This window comes from Prunus dulcis, chromosome 4 (genome assembly GCF_902201215.1).
Source record: "Prunus dulcis chromosome 4, ALMONDv2, whole genome shotgun sequence".
In the NCBI taxonomy this organism is placed as follows: domain Eukaryota; kingdom Viridiplantae; phylum Streptophyta; class Magnoliopsida; order Rosales; family Rosaceae; genus Prunus; species Prunus dulcis.
In genome coordinates this window covers 16,943,503-16,964,603 of record NC_047653.1, presented here as the reverse complement: position 1 = coordinate 16,964,603, position 21,101 = coordinate 16,943,503, and the positions used below count along the sequence as shown (strand labels likewise).

At 36.5% G+C, this 21,101-nt stretch overlaps 2 protein-coding genes across 2 annotated transcripts; one reads left to right on the top strand and one right to left on the bottom strand.

Annotated features, from left to right (window-relative positions):
- Nucleotides 1-11,722: 11,722 nt before the first annotated feature.
- Nucleotides 11,723-13,549, top strand: LOC117625792 (pentatricopeptide repeat-containing protein At1g08070, chloroplastic-like). The gene has a single exon (XM_034357351.1). It carries the CDS (start codon nucleotides 11,793-11,795, stop codon nucleotides 13,308-13,310), a length of 1,518 nt encoding a protein of 505 aa, XP_034213242.1. The 5' UTR covers nucleotides 11,723-11,792; the 3' UTR covers nucleotides 13,311-13,549.
- A 418-nt stretch (nucleotides 13,550-13,967) lies between these two features.
- Nucleotides 13,968-17,789, bottom strand: LOC117624862 (nucleolar GTP-binding protein 1-like). The gene is made up of 3 exons (XM_034356352.1): nucleotides 17,672-17,789; nucleotides 14,710-16,761; nucleotides 13,968-14,286 (listed from the first exon to the last, which is right to left on the bottom strand). The coding sequence occupies exon 2, from the start codon at nucleotides 16,745-16,747 to the stop codon at nucleotides 14,720-14,722; it is 2,028 nt and encodes a 675-aa protein (XP_034212243.1). The 5' UTR covers nucleotides 16,748-16,761; nucleotides 17,672-17,789; the 3' UTR covers nucleotides 13,968-14,286; nucleotides 14,710-14,719.
- Nucleotides 17,790-21,101: the final 3,312 nt, after the last annotated feature.

Genomic DNA, 21,101 nt, shown 5'->3' with positions numbered 1-21,101 from the left:
CCATATGAGCGAAGCGGTCACCAAACTGACTAAGATGGTCGAGGAGAAGGATGCGCAGATTGCTTCTCTCATCAACAACAAGTGGGAAGGGCATCAGGATAAGGAGCCTGGTCAAGACGCACACAAGAAAGGACCACATCATGAGGCTGAATCCAGTGAGAAAAGATTGGGTCATAAAACAGAGTCGGGTGAGAAGTCGCACGGAAAAGGTGACGCCGCCTCGGTGGGTTCTTTGTCAGTCCAACAACTTCAGGACATGATCGCAAACACCATCAGGGTTCAATACAGAGCACCTTCCCGAGACACGCTCATGTATTCTAAGCCATACACCAGGAGGATAGACAACTTGTGGATGCCAACAGGATATCAACCTCCCAAATTCCAACAGTTCGATGGAAAGGGCAACCCAAAACAACATGTTGCACACTTCGTCGAAACATGCAATAATGCTGGGACAGAGGGCGACCACCTGGTGAAACAATTTGTTCGTTCCTTGAAAGGAAATGCATTTGATTGGTATATAGACTTGGAGTCCGATTACCTTGACAGTTGGGATCAGATGGAGCGAGAATTCTTGAACATATTCTATAGCACTCGTCACACTGTGAGTATGATGGAACTCACAAATACCAAGCAATGGAAAGATGAACCTGGCGTCGATTACATCAATCGATGGCGCTCGTTAAGCCTGGATTGCAAAGATAGGCTTTTGGAGGTATCGGCCGTTGAGATGTGCATTCAAGGAATGCATTGGGGGTTACTTTACATTCTACAAGGAATTAAACCCCTCACGTTTGAGGAGCTAGCCACTCGTGCCCATGATATGGAGTTGAGTATAGCTAGTCACGGAGGAAAGCATGAGCCCGTCATGGAGCAAAGAAAGGAGAAAAGACAGATAAACCTGTCAAGAAGCCTACCAAGGAAGCAATGACAATAAACACCGTCCCCGTCAAAATCTCCACCCGAGACAAGAAGAAAGAAGTCAGAAGGATGGAGCCATCTCGAGAAGTGGATAGACGTCGACGCACTTTGAAGGAGTTAGAGGAAAAAACGTACCCCTTTCCTGACTCCAATGTCGCTGGTATGCTTGAGGACTTGCTCGAAAAGAAGGTGATCGAATTGCCGAAATGTAAGCGGCCTAAAGAGATGAACCTAGTCAACGACCCTAAGTTTTGCAAATACCACCGAATTGTCAGCCATCCGGTAGAGAAGTGCTTCGTGTTGAAGGAGCTAATTATGAACTTGGCTAGGCAAGGAAGGATTGAGTTGGATGTTGACGAAATCGCAGATGCGAACGTTGCCACAATTGTGTTTGGATCCTTCGATCCGATGCCGCTGCCCGCATTATCAAAAAGATTGGAATTCCAATCAACAAGGGGCATACACTAGGTGACTGATCCTTGCACAGAAGAAGTGGCGGGCAAACCGAACAATCAAGGTGGTGATGGCTTCATTGGTGATTCATCTTTCGATGACAATGAAGGATGGACGCTCGTTACCCGGCGGAAACCTCGTACGAAGCGCATTCCTCAACGACAAAATACTCAATCAAAGAGGGAGCGGCGAAAAAGGAGTTAGCACAAACGCTCTAAAACCAAAACCAGAATAATGGTGAAGATAGATTCTGGCCAAGAAAGTGGACCACTAATCCAAGAACCACGAATTCCAATTACGCTAGAAGAATACTTTCCCAAAATGTTCTTCGTAAGAGGACCAATGGAGACTGTTTATATGACAACTTGCTATCAAGTAGATGACGAAGATGTCTCGGAAGGAAGATCGGAAACTCATGAAGAGCAAAAGGTCCTGACACAGGTAGAAGATTCACCATCGCACTTCAATGTTGAGGAAGTGGTGGAACTTCCTGAAGCAATACGCATAGCATTGGTAAAGACGTTGATGGATCTCAATATTCATCCAAATCAAATAAGGGAGGCCAAAAAATTAGAGCCTTGAGTCTCAAGATCGTGCTATCTGTTGTGCGACATGTGCTTCCATCACATTCACCGATGAAGATCTTTTGTTAGGATCCAAACCACACAACCGTCCGCTTTTCGTGTCCGGTATGTGCGAGAACAGAAACTTAGTCGCATGCTCGTGGATGGAGGTTCAGCAGTAAACATAATGCCTAAATCCACAATGATAAAGTTAGGCATCACCGTGGACGAATTGTCTCGAAGTCTGCTCATGATTCAAGGCTTCAATCAAGGAGGGCAAAGAGCCATGGGCATGATCAGAATTGAGCTCGTGATAGGTGACTTAAAGTCAAACACCCTATTTCACGTGATTGATGCTAAGACTTCCTACAATCTTCTCTTAGGAAGGCCGTGGGTACATGAAAATGGGATAGTACCTTCAACTTTACATCAATGTTTCAAATTTTACAGAGGTGGAGTAAAGAAAATCCTAGGTGATGTCAAGCCATTTACCGAAGCCGAATCCTATTTCGCCGACGCCAAGTTCTACATCGATGAAGACGTGGCATCTGAAGTTATTCCCGTTGAGGTTCACTCAACTGGCCAGGCCATACCAAGAAAAGATGAGCAGTCAAAATGCCTTTCCGCTGAAGAAAATAGCGATAATAAGCCAAAAAGCACTGCATTCGGACAAATGGGATCACTACCGATAGATTCACAGAAGGTAGCTATTCCTGTTCTTCGTTATGTCTCATCATCCCGAAGGAAGGAAGGTCAATCCCCATTTGGAGAAGAAGTGAAACCAAGGAAGTTAGGGAAAAGTGATATGAAGTTCTTGAAGGAGTCTACAACCATGCCTTTACCCAAGTTGAGCAATTCAGATGTGTCGAAATCTTCAGTACCAGGGTTCGTCAGACCATTACAAGATGCAACAAGACGTGAATATCTCCCGGTCAAAAGAACTAAAGAAGGTTTTGATCCTAATGCTACCATAGCAAACGTGTCTTTTCCAATATCACTTGATTCTTCTTTTTCCTTTTTCTTAGCATTAGATTCATCTGACTTCTTCAGATCCGTACTATCGAATCCCTTGATCACCAAATCCCATAGTCCATGAGATTTGAAGATGGTCTTCATCCGTATACTCCAGAAATCGTAGTTCTCACCATTGAAAACTGGTGCTCTCAATTCACCACCACTTGACCCAGCCATGTTAGACTCAGATCTCCAAAACTCAAACTCAGCTGCAAACTTCGATTGCTCACAACTCTAAACGCCCAGTGTTATTTGATCAAACCTGGCTCTGAGGCCATTTTAACATATACAGACCATTACCTTGTATATTTATTCAATCATCAATGTAATAAGGCTTATAGAAATGTAGAGCGATTGGCTAGATGAAAGAGGAGAGAATTTCAGAGAGAGAGAGATTGGAGAAGAAGCTAGCTAAAAATTGTATTAGCTTAGCTCCAATATAACATGCATATATTATGCTCTGACAAAACTGTTAGGAATGGAATATTCCTCATTACATAATTCAATCCTAGCCACTCATTTAACTACCCTATGAGATAAAGACAAATGGCACAAGACTATTACATTTTCTGCTGCATACTTGGACAGTGATCCAAAGCTGCCTTTTAAACGAAGAATAGAAACTTCTTTGTTCTAATTAAATTTCAGCAATCACACTTATAAACCAACAGATGAACCTGTCCAGATTTTCCCTAGAAATCATTTTTTGAAGAAACTGTTCGTGAAGAGGGCACCTAGACTTTGACTTCAAGATAGACGAAGAACTCATTGATCCTGCAAAAGAGAGTTAGATTCAAGAATTGTATATCACTACGCAAGAAATGAAAATTGGAGGCTACGTTTTTAATCTCTGAGCGTTGCAAAGAATTCCTCCCTATAGATTAAAGTCGTGTGAAAATGATATTAAATTTGTTAGTGAGGAAATGATTTTGCTTTTGATGATTGTCGGAATATTGTACTCGGGGATATTTTTCCCTCTGCAATTTTGCAATGTTGTGAATTGTAGCATCATGTGACGAACAAATGCAGCAACCCTCTGCTTTAGAATGCTTGTACAAGTACTGTATATGTAACGTAGAAGCTGTCCAAGGCAAGGTATAACATAACGATGGTTTTGGAAATATAGGTGATTCAAAAGCACGGAAATTTTAATGAAAATATCGGGAAACTATTGATATCGGTACAAAATTAAATAAAAACCACAAAAATTGTAAGAAAAACTTGAAAATTTGTATTGAAACTTTGGAGGATGTTTATTCACAATTACCTATTAGTTTACCACAAAAAATTGGAGGAAAATGCATTGCATTATGGGTTTAACTAATTCAAGTTGATATGTTAATTAGTGTATAAAATATGTAGTAATTAATGAAAGAAGATTAAACACACCATAAGCATTTATTTATAATGATTTTTACTACAATATTTTATACTTTATAATGACTTTGTGCTACATAGAGTTCCTATGAGGTTCAAATTTTTCACTATCTTCATCATCTCTATGTGTAGAGTAAGTGTACTATGAAGAGTAAACATACTTTGTGGAAATGTGGTGAGTAATTGAAATGGAAAAGTCACATGCTCATATGAAAATCTAATTCTTTCAAAAACAGCTCAAGAAAGACAATATAAATATAAATAGTTTAGCTTACTAACACAAAAAACATCAGCAACAATGTGGTTAAGGCGTTGGAGGAGTGGAACGGCAAGGGTTCGAATACCCCTTTCCGTGTTCGAGATATTTTCGATATTATCATGATATTTTCCCCAAATTTTGTTGAAGCATGTGAGAAATTGTCGACATCGATATTTTTTCGATATTATCATTAATATTCTCAATAATTATACGATATGTGTATGGATATGTCCCAAAATATCCTAGTCCCGAAAAAACGATAATATTGGCGATATTGGAGAGAGTCCAATATAGGCCCCTACAACTTATATTCCCTAGACACAAACCCATCTATCTATTTAACTATGTTCAAAACTCAAATTCAAACTGAAATGCCCCCTAAGATATAAGAGGTCCTAATATTCTATGTATTTACATTAGTTGCCACTATATTCCAGATATGTATCCAACTGTTTTCAATCACTAGCCATGAACGTTTCATTCAGAACAATTTCAGTTTATCACCATTTCAGCCTTGATTAATTCCCATCATTGAAACCATAAATTCTCCAACATTAGAATCCCCTCAATGTCTCTACTATTCAAATTTTGGGTTCACAGGTACATTCCATTCACCAAACCAATCTCCAAGAAAAGACGACACCGACTGAAGCATTCGATTCCAGAACATTCAACACCGACGTAGCAAGTGTGTGTGTGGTCCTTCTTGCATATTGCAGGTGAAATACGTTTTTGTGTGTTTTGCATTTTAGTGCTCTCTTGTTTGTCTCCTCTGTTTGATCATATCTACCCAAAAATTTGCACGTCCATGGAGCCCTCCAATGAATAAGTAAATTATTCATTCAGTAATAACCAGAAAACGACATTTAAAATTAGGTTTTTATAGTAGGTATTTTATGTTTTGCATAATTTGTCCGCTACCAAAAGGTTGAGTTTGTGTTTCAATTGTGCACGTTATGTATTCGACAAAATCCTTAGATGAGCACAAGTGATTTTGCGATGTTATTTTTCCTATGTGGTAGGTATATTACTGTTATTGGCCTGAATTGTTCCCCTAACAATTTGATACGCTTCACCTTGGGTCTCCATGGTGGTTTCTTTGTCATTGGCGGGCTCACAAAAAATTCTTCAAAATTCTCTTGTGCATGCCTATCAATATTTGGCATGGGAAGAATAGGTATGTTATAACACTTTTAAAAATATTTTTGTTGTCATGAGCCATAATTCAGGGATCCCGTGATCCCTGATTTCCTGCTGTAATTCACATTACCTAATTAGAATAATTACCTAGTTAGGATTCCTTGTAATTAGCTAATTACTTTTCGTTGTAGGAAAAGTGAACTTGTACTTGTATATATATATATCCTCCTCTTGGAGAAATATAATATCAATCACAATTATTCCATCATGTGTTTAGTTTTAGTTGGTATTAAAGCTAGTTAACCCTAGTCTCTCAAACAAAAATACAAACCCTACCCATCAGCATCCTCTAGCGTCGAATACAAGAAAAGAAAGGAAAAAAAAACCCAGCTGTCGCAAAACAATGGCTGAGCCTTGTCATTACAAACCTAGTGCGACAAAAGACTCCTACAACACCAACCTATCCAAACTTGTTCTCCCTCTTCCATGGCTTTCGAAGATACCCCAGACAGCCCCACCGTGCTTCCAGTGCTTCAGAAATCCATAAAAATCTTGACATGGCGCAACCAATTGTTACAGTTCGTAATGATACTTCCATTGCCCCATTCACCATATGGTTGAATGGAAAGAACTATAGCACTTGGTCGAAGATGATGTTGCTTCATTTGTCAGGCCAGGGAAAAAAAGGTTATTTGACACAGAAGGTGGCACAAGTGGAGGAAGACGCTCCGGGCTTTGATTTGTGGGGTATTGAGGACTCCATTGTTAAAGGATGGTTGGTAGAATTGTTCTTAGATCTACCAACAACTGAAGATGTATGAGAGAGTACAGCCCATATGTATTATGACGCATTTGATGAGTCGAAGATTTATGAATTACGGTGTAAAGCAACCCCTATTACTTAAGGAGGTTGCGATATTGCATCCTACTTTGTTGAGCTCAAGAGTTTTTGGTTGGAACATGACCGTCGTCGTCCAATCAACATGAAATCCCCTGACGATGCGAAGATTCGACAGACTGAGATACAGAAAGACAGTATTTATGAATTTCATGTAGGTCTATATGATGAGTTAGATAAAATTAGAGGAGATTTGTTGAGGTTGAGTCCATTGTCAAAATTAGAGGAGTCGTTTTCTTTTGTTCGTAAAAAGGCCCAACACCGGGAGACGATGCTCAAGAAGGATGCAAAGACTGAATCCTTTGCTGTAATGGTTTCTAAAGCCCTTGCTGCTGGTTTTTCTTTTCCCCGTCCAACAACTGAGGAAAAAGAAAATATGCATTGCATTTATTGTAATGGCAGATATGTCACAAACTGAAATTAGGCTTTCATGAGACGAACATAGCAACAACAAAAACAAAAACAAACAAACAAAAAAACCTAACCGGGTGGGTGTTTAACATTGTAAAATAAAATAGTAACGAACAAACCCCTAAATATAAAACAGTATTACCTAAAAAATAACATATAGTTTACCTACATAGAGTGGCATCAATTGAATTTAAATGTTTTTTTTTTTTTTTTTGTTAAAAGAAGCTTATTTCATTACCTTGGTTCCCATTTTCCCAGTAGCAGCGAGCAAGTGACCCTTATACTTGTTCTTAATAAATGTCCCATCAAGGAATATCAATGGCAGGCAAAATCTATATCCTTCTATGCAAGCATGGAAGGAGAATATATAAAAAAAACCTTTTGAATCGGGATGTCTTTGGGTCATACTCCAACATACAATGTGAACTAGGATTTGAGCTAAACACAACTCTCATGTACCAAGCTAAGTGTTTATACGACAATGACTCATCACCATGGACCATTTTCTTTACTAATTCTTTACCATACCATCCATTGTGATGATAAAAGTCCAACCCATAGTTCTTCTTGAAATCCTTGAAAATTTCAATCAGTTTAATCAACGGTTTAGATTGAATTTGGTTGACCAAAACAGAGGACACAATTTTTGAAGACATCATGCTGCTCTTACACAATTTTTGATGCAACAAAGAAAGTACAAGAATATCAATCTAAACATTTTGTTTAAAAAGAAAAACAGCATCATGTAACAATAAAATTAAATAAAAATATCAAAAAAGCGTTTGTAGGAAGGCAAGTGTAGACAACCCGAAACAAAAGAACTTGTAATATTATCGAATGGATGAACCGCACAACAGCAAAAGAGAATGCAAGTGTGGAAAACCTGAGACAAAAGAATAATACCAATTGATGATGGACACAGGGGGGGTCACAACTAGTTTACCTACCAAACTAACAAACATGTTTTTGCCTATCAAGAATTTATTTCTTTCCTAATCTGCATAAGCGTAAATTTAGGGAGGCGTATTCAATTAAGATTTTAAAAGAGTTTAAAAGTTTGGGTGTATTCAATTTAGATTTCAATTGATATTAAAAAAATACATCGAAATCTAGGTGTATTCAATTATGACTTTTTAAAAGTCAAACAAAATTTAGGTGTAAAGTGGTAAGTATAAATACAAAAGGCACTGACGGATCTTATGTCAACCCTAGAAACTTTGAACGTACTCTACGCTTTCCAGTCCTTGAACGTGTGTGCTTGTGAAGTGAAGGTAAAAAATCTCCTCTTTTTCACGTTTTCATATATGTATGGCCCTTCATCGTGTGTTTGAATATTTGTTGTTGCTGTACATCACCGTATATCGATGAACAGTAGCATATATATATAACGTGTGTGCTTGTCAAGGTTTGCTATTATTATTATTTTTTTCGGTTGCTGTTATTATTAATTTTTTTGTTTTTAGTTGCTGTTATTTATTTTTATTTTTTGGAATTTGTTGAACTTTGGTTTAGAATTATTTGGGTAATGTTTATGTGTGTTACTTATGAATATTGCTTGTGTTTTATGTGCCTTTATGCTTTTTCATTTTTGTCTTTTTATTAATGGTATTTTATTTTAATCTATATAGTTATTTACAATTTTATATGTGCACTTCATTTTTTTTTTTTTGTTATTAATAGAGATAGAAGAAATAAATGCAGTACTATGGAATGAAGAAATCGAGGAAGAAAAAGAAGAGGAGGAAATGGACGACGAAGAATTAGAGAGATATGATTCTGAAACCATTAAGATATTGTTGATGGCAACAGAAGCAATAGCTCAAATGCTCAATGCTTTAATGGCTCTCATACACGATGGTCATATTGAACATTCGTTAGCTCGATGCCCAATTTCTACAATTGGGTACAATTGTATAAATAAGGTATTGAATGAGGATGTACCCTGATGTGCAAAAATCATTAGAGAGAAAACGCATTTGCATGATACAAGATTTATTTGTATTGAAGAAATACTTGCAACATTTGTACTCACTGTTGGTCAAAATTCTCGATATTGTCAAACTCGTGACACATTTGAACGATCACATTTCACAACAAGCAAAAATTTCAACAAAGTTTTGAAGGCCTTAAACACAATAGCCTCAGAGATGATGGTCAAACCTGGATCCACAGTGCCAGCTAAAATAAGAGAAGGTACAAGGTTTTACCCTTATTTTAAGTTAAGTAATGACTACTTCATTCGTTATAGTAAATAAGACACAAGCATAGTTAGTCTTGGTTTTACCCTTATTTTAAGCTAAGTTGTTCAATCTTAGACATGCTTCCTTAAGAAATGTAATCGAGAGAATATTCGGTATATTTAAATCACGATTCACAATTTTTAAGTCTGCCCCTCCATTACCATATAAGACACAAGCATATTTAGTCTTGGCTTGTGCAGGGTTGCACAATTTTCTCCGCAAGGAGTGTCGTTCTGATGAATTTCCGATTGAAGAAGACAACGAGAATTCAACATCATCATCATTACTAGAAAATGAGGGAAATAATTATGACCAAGTTTTTCAAACCCAAGAACAACAACGCGAGAATGCTAACCAATGGAGGATTGGGATATCTTCAGATATGTGGAGAGATGCTATGAATGACAGGAGTCAAAGATGAGCAATGAAGCAGATACTTATTCATTTTTATGCATTTAGAATTATAGTTTTTGGTCATGAAATTACTTTTATGTTTTTACTTTTGCGTATTTTTCATAAACATGCAGACATAAATCCTTATTTGGTTGCAAATTTCAACAAAATAGATGCCCTTTTTTTTATTTTCTTTGGATGTATATGGTTTGGACGTTCTTTACAAAATGTTTTTGTAAAGGTACTTTTCTCTTTTCAAAATCTAGAAAAATGATAAACAACCCCAAAAGAAAAAAAAGAAAAAAAAAACATTTTAGAACTCTAATAAACTCTTTTAAAATCTATGATAAAACTCTAACAAACACCATTAAAATCAATCTAGGAATTCAATCAAACTCTATGTGGGGTTTATAGAAATCAATTGAAATATGTTTAACTCTATAAACTTGATAACTCCATTTAACTCTTTTTAAATCTTAATTGAATACACCCCCTTAAATCATGTACGTACCCACCTTGAATAGCAAAAAGATAACAAGATGATGACTCAATACCAAAAATGAAAAAAATAAATAAATACGAACATAAAGATAAATAAAATGCTAAATTGAGATAAGTTTGCTTAGTCCGGACTCCAATATTGAAAACACATTGCTTATATTAGGAAATGAAAACATCGAATAATTTACGTATTGAACTAACAAACATGGACTCAACTATGATCATTATATAAGAGTATACAGTTAAACATATATATATATATAAACAGAATCATGTATAAATCCTAATCCACTCTCTTTATCCTTATAAATATTTGGTATTGAGTCACTGTACGTAATGGAGTAATCAGAGTTGAGTTCATGTTGATAACCAAACATTTTGCATAATCAGAGTCAACTAATGTACCTACAAACTAATCTAGTATGCACAGGTACAAAAGGGCAATGGGCTTGGGGGGTACCAATTAAACAAAACAAACAAAACATATTGAGCGATTGGCTTGGGGGTACCTATCAAACAAAACAAACAAAACAAATTATGCAAAAAATAACAAAAACGAATGATACACAAACAAAAACACTTGGGAATTTCATCGAACATGTAGTGTGCGCCAAAACCTACCAAACTAACAAACCTGTTTTGCTTATAAACATGGACTCAATTCTGATTAGTATACAAGAGTGTCAATCTAAAAAATTTAAAACAGAAACAGAATCATGTATAGCAAAATAATATATAGAATCAAAAAAATACTAAAAGGACCAACAAAAAAAAAACACAAGGGTGATCAGTCTGCAGTGCATACTATGTACAGGTACAAAATGACGATGGGCACAAGGGGTAAACTAATTTACCTACCAAAATCATAAAACAATTTCACAAAAAGAAAAAGAAAGAAATACCATACTTGAAATTTCTTGATCCGCAACAAAAGGAACCCCTCAGCAAAAAATCCCGCGTTTAGGAACCCTAATGAAAACACCAATCTCCAAACTAAAACCATAATCAAAATGTATGAATATGCCAATCAACCCCATAATCAAAACTGATAATTAATTGCAAACAAAAATTCTGGAAGAAATCACCACAATAAATTGGGGAACCAAAAATTAAAACACCACCCCATTACATCTTGAATTGTAAATAAGCGTATTTTGGGAACCTTAAAATTATAATAAATCAGATATTGAGCTTAATAAGGTAACTTGATAAGTTGGATCCTAATCATGAGTTTTGGTTGATAAAAATTGGGTATTATTTATAGAAACAAACAGTGAAGGGTTACGGTTAAGGCGAATTGAATTTGAAGGAAATATAGCCAAATTTACTAGGGATCTTATTGATATTTTAGTCCATAATCCAAGGAGAACGAGCTGCCCCTCCTTTATAATCAAAACATGCGTTTCAATTAAAACTTTAATAAAGGCTTTTCTCAATTAAAACTTTATAATAAAGGCTTTTGGCCAGACGACGTCGTCCTCTGCTAGGTTATAAAAATAAATAAATAATTTGGGCCATCTTCTTTCTCGCGTTTTGTTGGCTGCCAGGCGCATGCTTTTTTTTCTTTTCTTTTTTCCCGCTGAATTAGCTCAGGCGATTCATGACCATGTATTCATCTTACAATGAGACAACAACTAAACCAAATCCATGCCCTACTCATCAAAAACCCAAAACCCCAACTCTTAAACCCTTTACTGGGACACCTAACAAACTCCCCCACCCCACAGAATGCCTTCTTTCTCTACAACCAAATGCTCCACCACCCAACTTCCCATAACCACTACACCTTCACTTATGCTCTCAAGGCTTGTTGCTTGCTACATGCACGCAATAAAGCCCAAGAAATCCATGCCCACGTCCTCAAATCCGGTCACTTTTCCGATACTTTCATCCAAAACTCACTGCTTCATTTCTACCTAATTCAGTCTGACATTGTTTCCGCTACCCGGGTTTTCGATTCGATACCACTCCCGGATGTCGTTTCCTGGACTTCGATGATTTCGGGTCTTGCTAAGTGTGGCTTTGTAGAGGAAGCAATTCTTAAGTTTATGTCCATGGATGTGGAGCCTAATTATGCTACTCTTGTCATTGTTATGTCTGCTTGTTCTAGTTTAGGAGCTTTCAAGTCTGGTAAAGCTGTTCATGGCTATTGTCTGAGGAATTTACGTGCAAGGAATATTATTTTGGACAATGCAGTGTTAGATTTCTATTTGAGACATGGGTCTCTGGAGAGTGCTAGGTACCTGTTTGTAAATATGCCTAAGAGAGATGTGTATTCTTGGACTAGCGTGGTGGGTGGTTATGCACAAAGAGGCTTTTGTGAAGAGGCAGTGACGCTTTTCCAACAAATGGTGCAAAGAGGAGAAGCTGAGCCTAATGAGGCTACCATCGTCAACGCATCGTCAGCGTGTTCTTCGATTGGGGCATTGAGTTTAGGCCAGTGGGTGCATAACTATGTAAGTACGCGGCCAGATCTCATGGTGAACGGCAATGTAGGAAATGCCTTAATCAACATGTATGTCAAGTGTGGCAATGTGGGTACGGCGATTTCGGTTTTTAAAGGCCTGGATTGCAAGGATATCATTTCCTGGAGTACCATCATAAGCGGCATGGCCATGAATGGCCATGGTATGCACGCATTGCAGCTCTTTTCACTCATGCTAGTCCACGGGATTCCTCCTGATGATGTGACCTTCCTTGGCTTGTTATCAGCATGCAGTCATACAGGCCTAGTTGATCAAGGGTTGATATTCTTTAATGCTATGAAAGATGTTTACAGGATTGTCCCTAAAACACAGCATTACGCATGTCTGGTTGATATGTATGGCCGAGCAGGGTTCTTGGAGGAAGCAGAGGGTTTCATTAAAGAAATGCCAATGAAAGCAGACGGCTCTGTTTGGGGAGCACTGCTAAATGCTTGCAAGATTCATGGGAATGAGAAGATGTTTGAGAGGGTCAGGGATGATCTGCTCAAGAGTAGAGGAGTAAGCACTGGAACTTATGCTCTATTGTCAAATACGTACGCTAATCACAATAGATGGGACGATGCTAATAAGGTTCGTGACGAAATGAGACGGATGGGTTTGAAGAAACTGCCCGGATGTAGTCGGATAGAGGTTGATCCGTCCTTCTCTCCATAGGATGATCACAATACATTATTCCATTTCCTGTAAAGTAGCTGTTTTCTTTCTGTTGTTAGCCCTAATAGGACATAGAAAATATTGAAACACATTGGCATTCTTTTTTTTCTTCTTCCTCCACTTGGAGCATTCGTTTGTTTTTAGATCATCTATCATGTGACGAGTTCCTATGCTAGATATGGAGAGCCATCCTCTATACGTTTGTAACAGTACTGATTCATAATCTGAAAAATAACATGCGTTAGGCAAGAGAAGGAATATTGAACATCGAAATGGGCCAATAAAGTAACTCTTCTACGAAATAACTTTTCAACCCTCATTTTATGTCCACCGCAGAAAGAAAGAATGATACATTTCTCTGCAGAAAAGCATGACCCTCGTGGAAATGAGGGCAACCTCGGTTCTGATTTCAGTGATCACAAAACTGCACTTGCAATATGAGGAAAGTGAACGATAAGAGAATAAGAACTAAAAATTAAAGAAAAAACCCGAGTATTAGAAAGGCCAACATAACTGGATCTTAAAAATAGCTCAGAATTTGTTCAATCGCCCACGTTTAATAAAAATGCTTCATCACTCTTTTGTTGCAGGAAGTTGCAGAATCCCATCCCGCACTTGATAACAAGAAGTTACAATATCTTAAACTATGCTCGCAGATGAATAAAAACCAACAAATAGCAATTTAACTTGGGCCAAGTTTCACATATCGTCAAACGAGAAAATTACAAAAGCAAAAAGTAAAGACAACTATGTCTGTAAATCCAAATCCACTCAAAATACTGTAACTGAGGCATGCCTCGGATCCAAAATTTCGTAAACAAAAACAGAACTGAAAAATAAGGAAACTGTGAGACTCTGGTTGCATGATCTCGAGTGCTGCAATCTCCTGCCGAACCAGAGATGAAAGAACCAAGTTCTTTTTCAGCAGCAAGTACACTCCATGGTGCATAATACAGCAAATCACAAACCTAACTCCCTGCAAGAAGAGAAAGTATATTGATTACTGGCAGAAACATAAAAAAAAACATTGAGCACATGACATATACTTTTTCAACCTTCAAAAGTTAAGTGATATCAACACCCCAGAACAGGAGATTAATTCTAATGATAAATATGACTAGCATTTCCTAATGGACCAAAAATTTCCTAATGGTAGCTACGAGATTGTTATTCTCACACATCTGCATCCGATACATGGGTGCACAAGTTGATGAGGTATGCATGTAATAGACACAAAAAATAGAATGCAATTGGTCCCAAGAACAATGTGATATGCACAAAGCATACGCATCCCTAAATCTGGTCTGAGAACAAGGAAAATCAACATATATAACTGTTTCCAATGAGTACTCAAAACAAAGACAAGCTGAACTGAAAGTGATGCAATGTGTCTGAGTACCTCAAATATTTTAACGCCTTTGAGTTTTTCCAATTGATCGTTTTCCAGAGAACAAGTGCTTTGGTTTTAAAGTGGGAATGACCCTATCTGCCTCTCCACGGCGAGCATTCTTGTTTCTCATCTTATTAGATTTATTGGCCTTTTGTAGTGCCTTAGCCTTTTGAGCAGAGTCCTTGAATCCCTCTCCCGGAACAACTTCAGTTGGAGGCCTTGATCTTGACCTCGAACGGGATCTAGATAACATGCGTTGCTTCTTGTTGGGTGTATCTACATCCATAGCATCACCACCATCTGTATCATCCCTGTCAAGTGATCTCTCCCTCTTCCGGCCCCTAGTTGAGACAGATCTGCTTCGAGCTCGGTTAATTGCCTTAGTCGGATCAAGTCCCAACTTTGATAGCTGCCTCCCCATTCGCTTTGTTGTGAACTTTCTGTCCTTGTCAAATTTCCTTGGTACAGTTGGTCGACTCTCTGCTGTACTTTTCTTGATTCTATGTTGTTGAATAAGCAAGCTTTTCTTTTTCCTTATCTCAGCCAATGTCTTTTGCTCTTCTGGAGTCAATTCCAATCCATCCATCTCAAAATCATCATCACCCTCCTCTGCCTGACGGTGTCCTTCTTCTCGTTCCAATTCCTCAAGCCTATGCAAAATATCAGGATCAACAAAGTCGTATATATTGTGCCCATCGAGAATTTCTGGCATGACATCCTCTTTCCATTCATCATTAGCTAAGATATAATTCTTCTTCAAACTGGCAGAGTATACACCTGCACCGCCATTCTCATTCTCCAAATCCCTTTCTGTGTTTCTCTTTTCCTTCTCTGCTGCTTGCTTAGCCTTAGCTTCTAAAACTGCCTGAGGTATACATGGGGGTCTTTCCTTATTGTCACGTGGCTTTGGCATTGCAACATGAAAACGATTTAAGCAGTCATTTATCTTTTTGGATTTCATCTTCAATTCCACTCTCTGATTCAACAACCTCTCACAAGCTGCATTCTTTACAGCAATAACCCCCTCCTCAGTCAGAGTGCTCATGGTCAAGAGTACCCCCTCATCATTGGTAGCCTCACCTCCTTGACCAATCACTGTCTTCATAGCTTCAGCTTTCATCTCCGTGACCAACTTCTTGTCTTCCTCAGATATACCCTCCAGTGGCTGCAAATCAGTCTTGTTGCAGACTATAATCAATGGTTTGTTCATAAACAGAGACTTAATACTGTGAAAAAGAGCTGCCTGTTGGGCAATGCTGTACCCACAAGACCCCGAGATGTCCAAGAAAAACAAGACCGCAGCTCTCAAGTGAGCCAAAGCTGTTATGCTGCACATCTCAATAATGTTACGGTCTTCAAATGGGCGGTCCAAAATCCCTGGTGTATCAATTACCTGGTACCTCAAGTATTTATAATCTGTATGTCCCACAAAGAGTGACTTGGTGGTAAAAGCATAAGGCTGGACATCCACATCAGCCCTAGTGATCTTGTTAATGAATGAGCTCTTTCCAACATTCGGATAGCCACAAATCAATACTGTCCTGGTATTAGGGTCAATTGAAGGTAGCCTTGCCATGTGTTGCCTAATTTGTTCTAGGTAAGCCAAACTAGGACCAATCCTCTTTATAACCGTGCACATGCGGCCAAGAGCAGCGACCTTGAGACATTTGCATCGGTAAAGTGAATCACCATACTTTAACAATTTCACATAATCTTTGGAAATCTTACCAATAAGGTTCCTTGCAGTATTGATCTGGCCAAGTGCAAGCTTGTAATGGTCTTTGTTGTAGAGAACATGAAGAAGGTCGCCATAGAAAGGGTGGATGTTATCCAGCCTAGGAAACTCATCAATGATTGTGGAGAGCTTCTCATGAAAATTCTGTTGGGTATATTTTACTTTACGCATATAGAACTGACGGAGGCGGGAAATAGCATAACCCTTGTGGACTACAGTTGGAGTCTGCCTCTGGGTGCGAGACAGGATAATGTCAATGAAGTCCTTCCCACTCGGTACAACAGTCATCTTCTTGAAGTTATATTGCACCATGTTTACTTATTGGACTGTTTACAAAAAAAAAAATATATATATATATATATATATATATCAAGTTAACACCAAGGTTGATTGCCACACACCGAAAGTAGAAACCATTTCAAAAGCTGATCTTCACAGAAAATCACTTGATTTAAAACATCTGATTTATATTCACAATATTTTTTAAAACACAAGAGTCAATTTCTCAACCCAAAAATGACAACAACCACACCAACAACACATCAGCCACCAGACAAATGCATATAACATGTATCAATACCAACATGTGGCATACAGAATCCCTACATGGATAAACTAAATACATGTAGTGGACCTCCTAATCTACTGACATAATTAATCACTAATTTCATCACCAAATTCATAACATTCATCATGAAAAAGTAATCGATGTCAAAACACTAGATAACAAAGTTAAAAATAAAAATAAATACTCGAAGGAATTGACGGGGGCCTGCACAAGCGGTGGATCATGTGGTTTAAATCGTATTTGACAGAACTCAGAAAACAACCAACCAAGCAGTAAAACATTTTACTTTTTTTTTTTACCATGACAAATTTAACAACAAAAGAAAATATGGTCCCCAAAGCATCATAATTTGCGATACATGCGTACATAAGATGCAAACTGGATTAACTATACTAATGAAACAGAGGGCAAAAAACAGGCATGTTTAGCTGCTTATAAAAAGAGAATTTCCAACGAAAATTGAAACTTTGGTTAGTTACGAATTATAACGTGATAAGAAATGGTATAATTTTGACAAAAAGGGAATGAAATTCGAACAAACTGAAACCCAACACAAAACCCTAAGTCTTCAGTTCGCTGGAACCATAACCAATGAGGATAAAAAATACTAACAATACGGTGATAGAGATTGGATAGAGAGAGAAAGAGGGTGTTTGAAGAGGTCTTACCTTACAACAGAGAGACGGGATGAAGAGTTGACAGTTTGAGAGGAGCGGAGGCCAAACTGTCAGCTTCGACCTAAAAGGGTTAGGGTTTATGGTTTTATATACGATTCAGATCTACTGTGGGGTTTTTTATCAAAAGGGCTTTATATCACAACACGTGCCTGAGGCTCACAAAATTATCAAATTACTTACTTCTTGTTTTTTATGTCATTCGAGTTCAAGGTTAATATATTTGCCCACAAATATATTTATATTAATTTGCTGATATGGCGTATATGAGGAGCACATATATTCAATAATATAGTGCCACGTGTATTTAAAATACAATATATATATATTCTAAAAATAAATTTAAATTTTAAAATTCATTAAAATTAAAAATGAAAAAACCAAAAGAAAAGTTGTATTCTAAAATTTCAGTTATTTAAAAACATATATATTGTATTTTAAATACATATGGCACTATATTATTGGATATATGAGCTCCATATATATGTCACATCTGCAAACTAACAGAATTTTTTATAAAAGCACTATTTGTGAGCATGTATATAAACCTTGAGGACCACGAATAACAACCAAAAAAAAAAAAAAAAAAAGACGTAATCTGATACTTTCATAAACCTCTGGGAGGTTTTGTGATAAAAAAAAACCTTATAAAAAAAAAAACCAAAATTTACCCACTTTAAAAAATGTCAATTTTTATAAAATCTTTCAAATATAACTAAAAACTCACATAAATAGACATAAATGCCCTTAAAAATTAAAACCTACATAAACCTAAAAAATAAAACCCTACTACACAAAGTCTGGAATCACACGCACGTCTGTAGCCTTGGTCAGGTGAGCACGCATGTCTGTAGCCTTGATCAAACTACTGGTGAGTGATGTTCTTCTTTCTCTTTTTGCATATTTTGTACTTTCATGCGGTTGCTTCTTTCATTTAATTGTTTCTTCATTTATTTGGCATGATAGGAACTAGGAATTGAAATATTCATCAGTTTAGGTGTGTTTTGATGGTGTGATGGTTTGGGTGGCGTGGGTTATACTTTCTACTCTTTGGTCTCAGTCCCAATACTTGTAAGTTCCACGAATTGTAGAATTAAAACAAAAACTAAGAAATCCAAGAAGAAGTAAGCCTATTATGGTAGAAGAAAGTCCAACGAATTTGAACACTATAAACTTGGGATTGATCTCATGAATAATAGTGTAAAAGCTTTTACATACACTATACAATAGATCAAATACAAAACTCTATTCAGTCATGAGGTTTTTGTTCTAATGACGTATGGAATTGTCCTACTACCAATTACACAAAACAAGTTTGGCATAGGCAAGGGAATCCCATCACGCTACGAGTTCAAGATGTGGTTCAACTGGGCATTATCGACAAACTTGCATGAATTCAATTGCACTTCATCCTACCTCGTAGATAGAGTGTAATATTTTACTCTTTAAATTTATGAATTATCTATATATATAAAGCAAAAGGTAGAGAATGGTGAAACATTCAAAATACCAGAAAATGCCCTTAGTTAATCCAAGCATTAAGAATTAACATTATTAATTAAATGAGGATAATATGGTAAATTCACACTTTTTCATATTAAAACAATTTAAAATTAAAAGAAAAATTAGATAATAATTCCTATTTTTATGGAACACAACTACCTATTATCTTTTTCAATTTTAAATAAATTTAAATTATAAATATAAAAAATAAAAATAAAAAAGTCTCTTGCAGGCGCGGAAGTGCTTGCGAAGAGGCTAGTAGTGAATAATGGATGAATATTTAATTTTATAATTTTCTTAAACTAATTTTTTAAGGGTGAGGAATCAAGCCTGCTAGAAATTTTATTCTTAGTTGATGTTGATAGAGGGCAGGAGTTGACTACCTATTAGGTTATTCCATCCGAGTGCCACATACTCAGCAAGATTGTTTTTTTTTTTTTAGCATTACTTTGCTTAGCAAGTGAGTTTATAAGTTCTTCTTACTTGGCCAACGTGGGATTAGACAAGATTATCATCACCATAGTCTGAAATATCGATAATATCGAGGAAATATCGAGGATATTTCAGTTTTTTCGAATCACGGATATTTTGGAACATATCCATGTACATATCGTATAAATATCGACAATATCGACGATAATATCGGAAAATATCGATGTCGATAATTTCGCTCACATTTCAGCAATATTTTTTCAAAATATCGGTGTAATATCGCTAAAATATCGAAAATATCGATGTGAAGGAAAAAAAAAGTTTTTTTAAAAAAAAAGGGAAAAAGGGGAGAAAAAAGCACAAAGGGGATATGAACCCCTCCCATTTTACTCCTCCAACACCTTAAACATCATATCACTTATGTTTTTGTGATAATATGCTAAAATATTTATATTTATATGGGTGGTATGTTAATAATTACATGCAAAACTATTTTGGGGATTTATCATTTGATGACTACTCTTCACAATACACTTACTCTACACATAGAGATGATGAAGATAGTGAAAATTTTGAACCTCGTAGGAACTCTATGTGGTACTAAGTCACTCATGTATCTTACCATGCAATGTATAAAGTGTAAAATATTATAGTAAATCATTATATATAAATGATTACGGTGTATTTAATCTTTTTTCATTAATTATTACATATTTTTTACACTCATAGTGTTTGCCCGCTTACTGTATAATCAACTTAAATTAGTTAAATCCATCATGCAATGCATTTCCTTCTAATTTTTTGTGATAAACTCATAGATAATTGACTAAATAAACATTCTCCAAAGTTTCAATAAAAATTTTCAAGTTTTTCTTACAATTTCCGTGGCTTTTATTCAATTTTTATCGATATCGATAATATCCCGATATTTCCATCTAAATTTCCATATTTTTGGACTACCGATATTTTCGATATCATCGATATTTTAGACCTTGATCATCACTCAACAAAATCTCAATGAGAGAGGATGGGCACTTGTGAGACGATGGTTTTGTTGGAGACCTACGATTTCACGCATTAATTTTCTTCAAAGCCTTGATCGTTAGTCAAATACCAAGACTATTTCAATAATTGGGACTCAAAATATATTGTAACTTTAAAAGTTTATGTGGGTTTTAATTTTTAAGGGCATTTGTGTCCATTTAAATGAGTTTTTGGCTATATTTGAAAGATTTTATAAAAACTTACATTTTTTTAAGTGGGGTTAATTTTGGTTATTTTGATAAAAACTCTCTAATGTGCCCATTTTCTCTCTACCTTATATGTTCCCAATTTAAAATGATGACACATGTACATCAATTAAATTAAACTTTAAAACTTTGGCAAAAAGTCACTTTAGATCCGGGTAGTTTACTGGTTTTTTCACTTTCATCCCTATAGTTTCAATTTTGTTAGTTTTGTCATTGTAGTTTCATAGTTGTGGTAGTTC

Bases quoted from the DNA above. Each gene is read 5' to 3' on its own strand.
- LOC117624862 (XM_034356352.1), bottom strand. From the start codon at position 16,747: ATGGTGCAATATAACTTCAAGAAGATGACTGTTGTACCGAGTGGGAAG.
- LOC117625792 (XM_034357351.1), top strand. From the start codon at position 11,793: ATGAGACAACAACTAAACCAAATCCATGCCCTACTCATCAAAAACCCA.